Source organism: Buceros rhinoceros, unplaced genomic scaffold (genome assembly GCF_000710305.1).
Source record: "Buceros rhinoceros silvestris isolate BGI_N320 unplaced genomic scaffold, ASM71030v1 scaffold1741, whole genome shotgun sequence".
In the NCBI taxonomy this organism is placed as follows: Eukaryota; Metazoa; Chordata; class Aves; order Bucerotiformes; family Bucerotidae; genus Buceros; species Buceros rhinoceros.
Window position 1 is genome coordinate 11,172 of NW_010395725.1, and position 12,419 is coordinate 23,590.

General features: G+C 46.5%; 1 protein-coding gene across 1 annotated transcript in view; it reads left to right on the forward strand.

Annotated features, from left to right (window-relative positions):
* TTC12 (tetratricopeptide repeat domain 12) overlaps positions 1-5,754 on the forward strand; it is a gene marked incomplete at its 5' end in the record, with an annotated part of 16,779 nt that extends 11,025 nt beyond the window's left edge. Inside the window, 6 exons of the mRNA XM_010145625.1 lie at positions 110-211; positions 919-987; positions 1,798-1,899; positions 2,736-2,835; positions 4,467-4,692; positions 5,591-5,754. Coding sequence (XP_010143927.1) covers positions 110-211; positions 919-987; positions 1,798-1,899; positions 2,736-2,835; positions 4,467-4,692; positions 5,591-5,666 — 675 coding nt within the window. The remainder of the gene's footprint in view (positions 1-109; positions 212-918; positions 988-1,797; positions 1,900-2,735; positions 2,836-4,466; positions 4,693-5,590) is intronic.
* Between the last annotated feature and the right edge of the window lie 6,665 nt (positions 5,755-12,419).

A 12,419-nucleotide genomic window follows, 5' to 3' on the forward strand; every position in this document is an offset into this window, starting at 1 on the left:
TGTGTATCAAGAGAATTGCGATGCACCGTGTAAGTAAACACACGGAAGACGGAGAAAGTGCATATTCTGAACCTCTGACCTGATGGCACTTTTCTCTCCTTTGCACCAGGATGAATACTTCGACGTCAGCACACCCAAATACCAGGAGTGTGTGTTTGCAGTGCTGGGACTAATGATGAACTTACTGCTGGAATCGAACGTGGTCATCCAGGTATACCAGATCCACGGATGTTCTTCCGTCGTGTTCCTCTTACAATCAGAGATTCAGAATTGCTTGAGCAGTGAGTTAGAGCATCCTCCTCCCTTGACACTGTGAATGGGTCATGCCAGAACATTCGAACAGAACAGGGGAGAGAATGATCGTGGAATACTGCGGCCTTGCAGTCTGTGCAGGGGAAAAGGGCCTGACTGCGTTAGGTGGATTTAGAGCCCACTTTTGCATCAAGCATGGTGAAGCACTAAAATGCTGCCAACCTTGGATTTTGCTGGTGTTCGGTTCATTTTAAATCCTTATTTGTGTTTAAAGCTAACATTAAGGGTAGTTGATAATTTAAGCTAAAGATGTAAAATATTTACAAAACTTACCCGCGCCTTATACATAGTAATGAGAAAAATACAGTGTAGAGCTCATATAGTACCTTTCCATAGCAGTATACATGTTTGGTTTGACATCGGTCTCCAATTAGGGGTTATTCTTAAATGCTTGGTACATTCCAAAATTATTTTAAACTAAGGATTCCATCAGAAAGGAAGAAATTGTAATTTATATCTGGATGCCGAAGTGTAAGTAATGTACTACCGTGTGTGCCCTGATCGTCACTGGATTCTTTGTGGTGGAGGACTTTGTCTGTAACCCACTTCTGCTCTAACACTTCCCAGCAATCAGCTGCACCTGAGTTTTTCATGTTGTTATTTCAGAGCTTGGCTGTGGACATAAGTGGCAGGTGCATGTCCCTCCTCAGGGATAAGGATGGAAGGATGGTGACAGTAAGTGGGATGTCTATGGGATAACAGGAGATTGTATTAGCTGACCTGAGCTGAACGCCTTGGTGCAAGCTGCTGCCCTGTGCAAGTCCAGGCATTAGAATTTGAAGGCTAAAACATTCGTAATTATTATTAGTAAAGAAATAATGTACCACTTATGTTATTCCGGGTTTTGTATTGCTTGATGCAGAGTTCTCAATGTTCTCTGCAAACCTACTTAACAGAAGCTCTTGCAAATCCTTTCATCCTTAGGAAGATTTCCAATATAAAACTCTTCTAAAAAATCGGTCTAGAAGCGAAGGAGCAAGAACAATACGGGTGTTTAGCAGCTGTTTCTTTTCACAGTTCTTGTACATGAATCATACCTAGGAGATCGTACTCCTGTTAACGGGGTGTGACAACCACAGAGAGCAGTTATTCAGGGAAATGGGTAGGAGCAGATGTGGACTCAGAGTCCATTCACCTCTCCCAACTCACATGAACTGTTCTGCTCTGCTTTACTTAACTCAGTACAGCAGTGCTGGGATGGTTTCTACTAGGAATTTGTTTCAGTAAATAACCATACAGGGAGGTGTCCCGATTCAGTCTAGTCTTCTCTCTCCCTACGCTGAGTAGAAGCTGTGCTGAGTTCACTAAGCGATAAAAAAGCCAACTCCTAAAGGTCGTCTTTGTTGTATTTCTCTACATTTCTCCTTTTCTCACTTCAATTACTTTCGTTTTATTCTGGAAAAACAAAATAATTTGAAAACTCCTTAAAGTAGTCTGGACAAATAAACTTTTTTTTTTCTTCTTTCACACTGTTTTCTAATTGAGAGAGCCATTGGAGTGCTAAGTCGCGTCCTGCCAGCCTCCTCCTCAGCAGTAGAAGAAGTAGTGAAAGGAGGGGTGGTGAAGATGATGATCAAAATCTTGAAAGTAAGATAAAAATCTTTAACAAAATTCACTTTATTTCTGCTTGTGTTGTCCCTTAAAACCCCAGTTGCCCCCATGTTTAGCAGTCTGGCTGTGTGTGTCTGCATCGCTGTCCATTGTAACGCTGCCCTAGAGTTCCAGTTTGAACTAGGTCGCCAGCCCGGAGCCCAGACTGCCTTCTGTGGCCTGACCCATAGCCCAGATACTTCCTTTGTCTCTGGACGAGCCTGGTGCCTGTGCACAGCTCTGCGTGCAGAGACCTGCAGACTGCAGAATCCACTGCTGCAGGCCCAGCTGGAAGATTAAAGCTTAAAACTGGTGCGATTTAATCCAGACCACTGAAAAGCAAGGGAGCCCATTCCACTGCTTACCAGTGAGTCCTGAGTCACGCCCGGGAGCACTTTTTTCCTCAGTAAAGCAAATGTGACTCTGTAGTCCCTGGCTTGCTGTGTATCTGTATACCTAGCAGGATGTGTATCCACCCAGCCTGATGTGGATGCCACAGATCTGGTGTGAGGCAGATAAAATGAGCCTAGAAAAAGGCTGTGACACCCTGCTTGGCTCTTGTAACTAGGAGGAGTTCAAAGCTGGAAAGGAACTGGGCTCTGGGGATTCAGGGCATTTTGTATGTTCATTGCTGACAGGAAAAAGATGGTTCTTGTGTCAGTTCCAGCCTTTGCTCACCTTGAGATACAAACTCTACAAAGGTCTTAACTTGGGACCCGGGCTTAGGCGTAAGGAATACAGAACCATCTCCATGGCATCTGAGCTGTTCTGTAAGCTTGAGCGAGTCGGGTGTGAGCTGTAGGTTTGTTAACGTGTGCTTTAATCACATCTAGGCTGGAGGGCAGATCACATCCAGTTACGCTATAAAGACCCTTTCCATCTGCACCAGAAGTAATAGCCAAGCTCGAGATGATCTAGTGAAGTCAGATAAGAGTAAGTGACAACTCCACTAATTAGAGACTGAAGGAAGAGATGTAATCTCGGTATCATGCAGTTCCTTTCTTCCCCTCGGGAACAGAACTGAACACCAGGTTTCACTCCTGCAAGACTTTAACTGTGTTTTCTGACTAATGTGCAGGTTTACCTCCTGAAATAGTGCTTAATGAGCCTTAACTCTGTGTGTGGATGGAAACAGGCGCATCAGATAATGTACCTGAGCTAGAGATCTGCGCTTCACTCTAATAAAATGGCTTGATGTGCTTTTTCAGGGCCAGGAGTACGTATATTTTGAAAAAAGTGCTTGTTTATAGTTTCCTTTCATCTGCATGTGGATATTTGGCCTGGTATTAAAAGGAAATGGATGTAGAGACAGAGTGACAATACCAGACCAGGAATCTTAGGGAATTTTGAGTATAATCGCTCTAGTCATGTGGTATAACACTACTCAGACTGCTTTAGAATCCAGGTTCAATTAACGCTGATGTAGCTACAACAGAGATTACTTCAGTTTTATCTGAATGGTGTGCCTGTCAAGAAACTGTCAGCTCATGTAGTTCAACCTGAACCCTAAGGATTTCCACGCATTAAAAGCCTCTCAGAGCATCGTCTTCCTTTTGTACGCCCCACGTTAGTTTGGCTGTCGCCTGCAGATGAAGCTTTTGTTTCCTCAGATTAGCAATAACACGTTCCTCTCATTGACTCCACCAAAACTCTGGGTATTAATCTCGTGAGAAGGCACTATTTCATGTATCTGTCACCCAGGCGTTGCCCTGTTGTTAGTTAGGAGCCTGTTGGAATGGAGCTACAGTCTCCCCACGTTGAACCGCATTCCAGCTGGCCGCGTAGTTCAGCTGCTGCACCAGCCACTGTTGCTGTCTGGAGCAGCACTGCCTTTTCGGAAGTTGTTACTGCAGCAGAAAAGGTGGGATGTGATCTGGAGGAACAGATGGGACCGTCAGAGAAAACCGAGGCAAACTTTAGTAACCCCTAAGGAAACTGCACGCACGCGAAAGCCACGGCTGCTTGTGATTTAGGAAGTGGTGTGCCTAAACGTGGCCTGGGGTGTTGCTGCTGCTTCTAGATGCCAGCGAGAGCTCTGCACCTCTGTGTCAAGAGTAGAGACACAATACTCTGCCCCTGTACCTTGGTATAGGTTACAGAAGTAGATGAGCTGAGCTGCTTTATCGTAGCTAAGGATATATAGAAAGCTTTTTTATGTCCCTTTTTTCAGCTCTTCTGTCCACAACAGCATTTCTGTCTCTACACGATTAGTTTGGCGCTGTAAGTGCTCCACTGCGCTTGCTCTGTAGCGTGGTGGGGTGAGAGGCCAGTGCGAGACCCTGCAAGCAAATATTTCATAGACATATTAAACAAATGCAGAAACACAAGCTCCATGTCTGAGAACCTCTTCGAGGGTAGATTGAGTTCTGTGAGAAAGAGATCTAGTCAGGTGAAACCGAGACTGAGCCTTGCTATGGAATTCCCCTGCTCCTCCAGGTTTTCTAGGAAAATGCCTAACACAGAACAATGCTCCCTCCCCAGGAGTTTAGGTAGAGACAGAAGAAATTACCGGTGCTACTCGAACAAATCCGTGTGCACTCTGTACAATTACTCTCTTTCTCCAGGGTTCAGTGTGCTGCTGAAGCTCTTGGACTCGGAGAATGAACTGATTGTGGGAAATGCGGCTTTCTGCCTTGGCCAGTGCCTCGTAGTTCCTGGAGCAGCGACTTCCTTGCTGAATTCCAACGTTGTGATGATTTTGCTGAAACATGCTGGTGGCGATGCTACGAGAACTTCAGTGCAGGAGAATGCAGCAATTGCTCTGGGGAAGCTTTGTGTCGCTGAGCCAAGGTATTGTAAAACCGACTGTCGTTGTCCTGCATAATCCAGTTGTTATCGAGTGATAATTCTTGAAAAACTGACCAGTGGAAGTTGTCTCTATTTGCAGAGCAAGCGGGTACAGGTCAGATGATTAGTTTACATGAATAGCCCATGAATTCTATTACTCTTTCTCCAAGTAGGATTCCCACTTGTGGTTACTGTCCCCGCAGTTCTGATTTCAGGTTCCTGTGGTGTTAGTTGTCTGTCTGAACATGTTTCAGGGAGCTCATTTTGCATTGTTTACTGATGTTACCTCTGCTGGAAGCATGGAAGGAGGAGTGTTAAAGTTTGTAGAGGTCAGAGCAATAACGAGAACAAAAGAAAAGTAGAAATGTCTGTAAAGAACAGACGTGTGCTGCTGCCTGCCGAGAGTCTGCCAAGCTCTAGCTCACTGCAAACTGTCAACTGCATCTTCAACTGCATTCCAGCAGGGGAACCGAGTTCAACAAGCCGATATACACTCCGAAGCACTGCAGAAAGCAAGGGATAATGCTTACCTTCCAAAGTTTCAGTACCTTGCTTCTGCTGGAGGTCCCAGATGAGCAATAGAGAAAGTATCTGCTCTGAGATTTGCAAAACACTCCAGAGGTATAAAAGGGAAATGCCTGATTTTCTGGGTTTTGTTCCTTGGAAATGTCACCTATTTGGGCAGCTGTCGGGTATTACTTAGAACTTTCATTTTCCTTTTTGTGGGGAATAGTAATCTAGAAACTCATGCTACTTAAGAAGGGTTTTATTGAGGGTTTTATTGAGTGTAGTATTAAACAACCTTGATAGTTTGGGCATAGGGTGTAGCAAGCAAAGGAAGCTTAAAACTTTCATTGTTAGTCATGTTATTACCCCCAAAACCTTTCCGTTGTCTTTTCAGGCATATTTTTCAGCTGCGGAAACTCAATGGATTGGCCATCCTGAACTCCTCTATGAAATACGTGCACAGCAGCTGAAGTCTTCAAGAGAGCTTTGAAACACGCTTTTGCTATCGCTTGTTGTTGGGTATTTTCTTCTGTTCTTCAATACAACTGACTCAAAGCACGTGACTTTTCAATTCCTTTTCAAATGTTTGCTGGTGCTCCCCAGAAGCCAGTGAAACAGTATCAATATAAGAAGTGAATTTATTACCTAGGCTAATAACTAAAATAGCAGCTTGCAGTAAGCTTATCTTTGCTTTAATAAACGACGTTGCCCTTTCTACTGGTGCTTGTTAATCCCTGACCATCTAGTCTACCTTCCAGCTTGGGTCCAGTACCCGGTCTATTAAAAGAAAACAGAAATAAACTGAGTTGTTTTAAAACTCTGAAGAATCCTACAAAAGGGGAGACCCTGTCCTGGTTTTGCTGGGACAGAACCCCCGGCCAGCCCTGCCCTGGCGGCCGTTAGCAGTGGGGCGTCAGCCAGGGCAGCTGCCCCGAGCTGGCTCTCGGGTGTCTCCCATCCCAGAAATGTCACACTCTGTGCAAAGGGGGAAGTTTGCTGAGGAGAGGGGCTCCTCCTCTCGCTGCTTCTTGCCATCTCTGCAGGGGTTCAGTTACCACTCTGCTCCCGGGGACTGCCTGCCTGTTGATGGTGACCGCCGTGCGTTCCCTGGGCTCGGTATAACTTTGGATGCTCTGTACTGGCGCCGCTATCAGTGTGAGTTTGGCTGGGTCATTAAACCTGTTTTCATCTCAACCCGGGGGTTTCCTCTGCTTTTCCCGATCCCTGTTCTTGGCTGAGGAGGGGGCATCAGGTGATGGAACAACTGCTGAGGTGTAGCCCTGGGTAAGGTCTAAATGTAGACACCCCCCATACACTGTCCTCTGATGGCCTGGTTGGGATTCAGGATCGTGTGTGTGGCATCACCTCACACTTTGCTGAAACCTTGAACCTCATTCTTACCTGTTCAAATATGTTGGTCTTAATTTCACTAAGCCCTCAATCTTAGTGACAAGTTATGACAATGAGCGGTTTGTATGAATTATGGGCTGTTTATTTTAGTAGCATTAACTATCTTGGTAAATTTAAGGTGTCTCTTGGTCCTTTACTTTGGTGGGAAGTGAGAACAGTAGTTCTCTATCCTGATCTTAAGTGCTTTCTCGTGGCCCCTTGTGTCCATCTCTAATCTCCACTACAGTTATTCATCTTGTAAACAGTCAGACAAATGGCACATCCTTCCAGCTTCGGTGGTTTTTGGAGAGGTCAGAAAGGAATTACCACTAATGGAAGCCTAATCTGAAGAGAAAGGCAGCAATGCACTGCTCTTACCTCTTATGTGTCCTTCCAGAAAGGCAGTTTAAGACGCTTCTGGAAAGCATCTGTCGAGGACTCTGGTGGTGGTGCTAACAGAACAGCAGCTACAGTTCTGCTGGCAGAGCCTGTCAAGCTTGGTGAATAGTCTCTTCACAAACAAACAGATGCACACAGACACAAATCTGTGCTGAACGCTTGTGGAACTTAGGCGAAACGAGGACTTCAGCCATAAGACAATACATCTTCATTGCCTTGGTTTTGAACACAGGAAACAAAAGAATACATGATGTTCTCAGGAAGCAGCACAGGCCAGTCATGTTTGACTTTAAAATGCCTCCTTGACACCTGTGGGTGCCTGTTCGGTATGTAATCTTGTCCCTCCAGAACAGTGGCTGACAAATTATATGTCATCTCCTTTTCAAAACAGCAGCTGAATCATCTTCCCACTTCAGGAGGAAATTCTCTTGCACCTGCTTTTTCTCCCCCACAGTGAAAAGCATAAAATTGATAATGTCTGTTTTTAAGCTCCTACCATGAAGTTACACCCTGCAAATACTGCGTGTAGGGTTCAAGTCCAAATAAACCCTGCCCTCCAAACCTGGCAAACACCAAGCATTGTCTTAAGGAAGAAAAGTTATTGAAGCTGCTGTTCACAGAGGCAGGATGTCGGCGGGGGAACAGCAGGTGTAGCGTGTCACCAGCAAATTACAGGGGAGTGGAAATCATCTTAAAAGCCTAAAAGCTAAAGATCTTTCTTAGTTTTGACTGACAAGCTGGGTTTTGCTTAATGGAGCCTTCCAGATACCAGTTGCTATTGTCCCCAGGAGAAAACGGTGATCAGGTAAGAGCTGCTTCTAACTGCCTTCTGCAAAAGGTGTTTGAGAACTGACTGGTCCTCCCTAGAGAGAGTTAGTATTGCCGGAGTTTTACGAGTGCACCAGGTTACCAGCAGGAACTACTGCCACTGGGGGCTGGGAAGTGGCCCTGAGCAATCGGGCCATTACAGAAGCAGCACTGAGCTTGTACAAGCTGTCTGAAGAACAAAGAACCTGCCGGTAGATCGTAGCTGGGAGTCACCATGGGTTTATGGATCACTTCTTTGTAGCATCTTTCTACCCGTAAAACAGTTTCACCAGTTTCTATGGCTCAGGAATATGTCTTGACCGGTATTCAAGTAGTAGAACTCATGACGGTCTGTGGGAAAAGATCCACGTCTTCTCCAGGGTAGGTGCCCTAGTGTCCTAACTACTGTTTCTAGCGGAATTATTCCTTTGGTTGCAATTGTAAAGTCTCATGCTGCTTGTCTTAACAGCACCAGCTCTGGTATCCGTGCTGATGTATCAGTCAAACGATGTGAGATGGGTTGAAGTGCAGAGCACAAACTTCAACCGCAGTACCTAGGGTCCAAACAGCACAGCTGCTCTAACCCGGGAACGCAGCGCAGCCTTGGCCCCGCTGCCAGCTGCGTAGACAAGAGCGGGCGGTGGGCAGACTGGCAACCAGTGGAAGAAGCAGGACACAACCTGGGGATGTGGGACTTGTGGAATTGGAGCCTTCTTGAAAGTGAACTGTGTGTTCACTAATGTGGCAAAATCACCGTCTGCTGGTCTGGGGTAGAGGCACCCACTAAAGTTAGGGCCCCGTGCATCAGGTGCTGTACAAATGCCAGCCAGGATAATTTTCTTGCCCAGACAACTTACGGAGTGGGAAGAAGGTGAAGTGACCTGACCTTGTTTACCACATTCAGGTGAGTGTCTGGAAAAGACCCCTGTCAGCACCTCATCTGTTGTGTGATCTACCAGACTACACCTGATCAGCTTGCTGATGGAGGGAAAATGGTTTATTGTTATTTCCCTCAGGAGTAACCACCTCGTGTCTTCTGAGCTGTCATTACGCTACTTATCTGACTTCTGCGCTCCTTTTTTTTTTTTTGCATATGATTTCCCCTGCACTCGCAACAGTCATGGCTACGTAATAATGTTCTCTTTTATCTCCTTAACCTGCATTGCTCTAAACGTCCCGTCTCTGGGAGTTTTGCTCACTGTTTGTGTGAGTGAAGGTGCCCGGCACTACAGAGATGCCCAATACGTGCTGCGTACTCTCTCCAGGTGAGTATTTGCAAGGACACTGGAGCCTTCTGGGTAAAGGTAAAAGGGGTGTATCTGCGACTTTGCTAAAAAAGCCTCTGGTCTTCAGTTCTTACAGAAGTTTAAATTATGTGCTCGTTAGGCGTTGGTCATGCTTGTTCCTTCTCTGTGGTTCTCAGCCCTGTCTCACCAAAGTGTCCATTCAGGCTGCTCTGAGCCGGACGGGCTCAGCTGCTGGGCTGGATCTGCCGCCTCAGCGCACGTTGCCTTTTCTCCCTGTCTCTGGAAGGAAGATCTCGCTTTGCCAACACTTGGAGCCCTAGGGACAAAAGAATCCAGTAGGCTTGATGGAATGGTAGAAGCAGGACCACCAGCACCCCTCCTCTGAACGCATCCGAGAGCCTCTGCTTCCTGGCAAAGCAGCGGGGCCCAGGACTGCGCGTAGTTAACTCTCTGCAGAGGCAACCTCTCCTGTTTACACCCGCGTTTCCATCTTCGCTGCGCACGTGAACACACTCTCTTCTTTTGTTAAAAATCAACTGATTCTGATTGGTGCAGGCTTTTTTTTTTTTAGAATTATTGGGACAGATTATTGGTTGCTGCCTGGCCTCAGCTCTCATAAAGTAACCCAATACTCTCTCCTTCCAGAACAAACCCAGCAAATGCCCACTGCTAGGAGGCAGCAGTGACTCCTTGGCGAGCTGCTTCCCGGCCGAATATATTGTTGTTGGGATGACCCAGGAGCTGCTCTACAAGATGCAGGAAAAATTCCCCATCTTTATTCTGACCGCAGCTGGACTATTGGATTTATCCGGTGAGCGATGTGTTTTGTTCTAATCTCAGTTGCTGTCTTTCTGCCTTCTTTCACCCTGTTATCAGTGAGGAGAAAACCTACGCTGAATATTGAGCCATCACTCAGGTGCGTGACAACAAGGGGACGAAGGAGCAGCTGCTCACTGTCTGTGCAGCTCTGCCGTCAGGCTCGAGATTTGGTTTAAATGGTTTATGTTGTGGGAGTATTAGTGGCTCCAAATCAGGACAGACTTGTGCTACTTACCCAAGCAAAGAGAGAGCCCATTCCCCAAAGAACGCACTGTCTTCTTCAGGTGGGGGAAAGCACAGGAAAAATAGTCTCTTTCCACAGAGTAGGTCTGTAGCAAAAGTGAGGAGCAAACTGGTGTGCGCCGAGGCCGTTTATCACACTGCTCCATCCTCGCCCTGCCGTAACAAACACGCCATTGTGCCGCGTCTCGGGGAACGGCTGTCCTGCCAAATATTTCTGAGCGCATGAAATCGGTGATGAGTTCGTAATGCCGTCGTGCCTCAAACGAGTCCCGTGGGCTGCTGTCACTCATCCCTGTCACTCAGGGAACGCATCAGCCTCTGCTTTCACCTCTCCCTGCGAGCCCGTCAGCACAGCCTGCGAGCGTGTGTACCGTGACCTTGGCTAATGAGAGCAGTCTCGTGTCTTCAGGCAGACCTTTCTCTTCAGTAAAGACAAACTTGGGTGTGGGTGGGTGTGTGGAAGAATTTTCCACAGGATCGGTAATTCCATTATTTTTATGGGGTTTGTTTATGGTTTTGTAAATTACTTTGTGCCCCTGCAAGGTGTGTTTGTGGGTATTTACTCCACTTTCCTTATACTAGACCTTGGTTCAGTAAGTGCTTGCCTTTATAGACAGCCTGCGTGTGTTGCTTTGCTGAGTTGAGACTAAACCCTGGGAGTTTCATTTGTTTATACAAAACCACAATTCAAAATATTTTATAGATTTAATATACCGATCACCACAATCCATTGACTTCCATTTCTTTTTCAGCAACGTATCAGCTTTCTGGGTTCTCTCACACCAGCTTACCCTGCTCTCTGTTGACTGAAAGTAGTTCTGCTTCTCCAAACGACCCCAGAGAAGCTGTAATCTCCACTTGGGCACTACACGTGGATGCCAGCCCCAGGGATTTCACCGGAAGCAGAACTGCCCACCCTCTGCTTTGCCTCTGTCAAAAAACTAGATTTAAATGCACAGCACTTAACTGCTTAATCACTTTTTAGCTTTTAGATAGCGGTGTTTGCTGGCAGGTGCATAAGGGAAAATGCTTAAACTTTTTGGAAAGTGCGTTAATATTTTAGTCCGTGGTTTGACAAGTGTCCTTGGGAGTGTCAGCCTTCTGAATGTGAAGACAGGGAAAAGTAAAATGTGTGGCTAAACCAACAGCCTTTTAAACCTTAGGTCTGTCTCTTCCAGTGACAAAGTGCCTGCTTTTGATTTGAGAAGTTAGAAGTAGAGAAGTTACTATGTTCTGTCTGCTTCGCTTTCTGCTTCCCACCCAATCTGCCGCAAAGTGTTGCTGCAAGCTGTTAGAAATTCACGTACAACCGAATAGGTAAAGGGCTTGTTTTCTATTCGTTAGGTGCCTCCAGGAATGAACACCGTGCCAGGGAACTATTAGGCCTGAGCTTTCCAGGAGGAGCTGAGAGCAGCCCAGCGCCCAGCAAAGTGTTTCCCATTACAGAAGATAACTCAGATGAGGTGACCTTTAATTCTCAGAGTCCAGCAGTTGATCCCACCACCAAAACGACAGCTGGCTTCATTCCTGTCCGTACAGAGACAGCTGCAACAGGAACAGCCAGGCCGCCCAAGGAGATGGTTAGCAGCTTGGAGGTGCCTGAGCAACTGCGTACAGAGGCAGCAGCTTTAAAACTCCAGGATGGACACACACGTCCTAGCAAGCTCTTGAGTAACGTAGGCATCCCTGTCTCTACACAAGGACCACAGGCTACCACTCTCCTGGAACATCCAGACAGGTCACTGCAAGGAAAACCAGCAAAGATTAGTGAGGCTGGTTTCAGTCCTACCAGCTCTAGCGCTGGGCTGCCGCAGCCCTTTCTCAGTGGAGGGACACATCAAGGCTTTCCTGCGTTTACAGCTGTCTCCTCCATTCCTGTTATTGCACCAAGTCCTAAAACATCTCTTCTGACTTCAACGGTAAATTTTCATCCTCCAAGAGAAGAAATAGCAGCATCTCCACTTCTCAGCAGAGTTACGATCACTCTTGAAAGTTCAAGGGTGGATCGGTTACCAACAGGAACGCCTCCTGCTAGCCAAAGGCCAAACGACACAAATCCACAAGTCCAGCCCGACAGCAAAGTTGCATACCTGGAGAAGACTCAGAGTATGGACGCTCAAGTTACAACTCCTGCATTCCTACAAAAGGCAGCCTCAGGAGACCTTGGCACAGTCTCTTCCAGAACGACACAGACGAGTGCTCTTCGGTTGTCCCCTATTTTCTCTCTGAAGCAAGAAACAGCAGCCAGTAAAGCCAGAAGCACAACAACAGCTGTAATAAATGGTTCTGGACGCCCAGCCCACTTGACTGGTCTTCCGA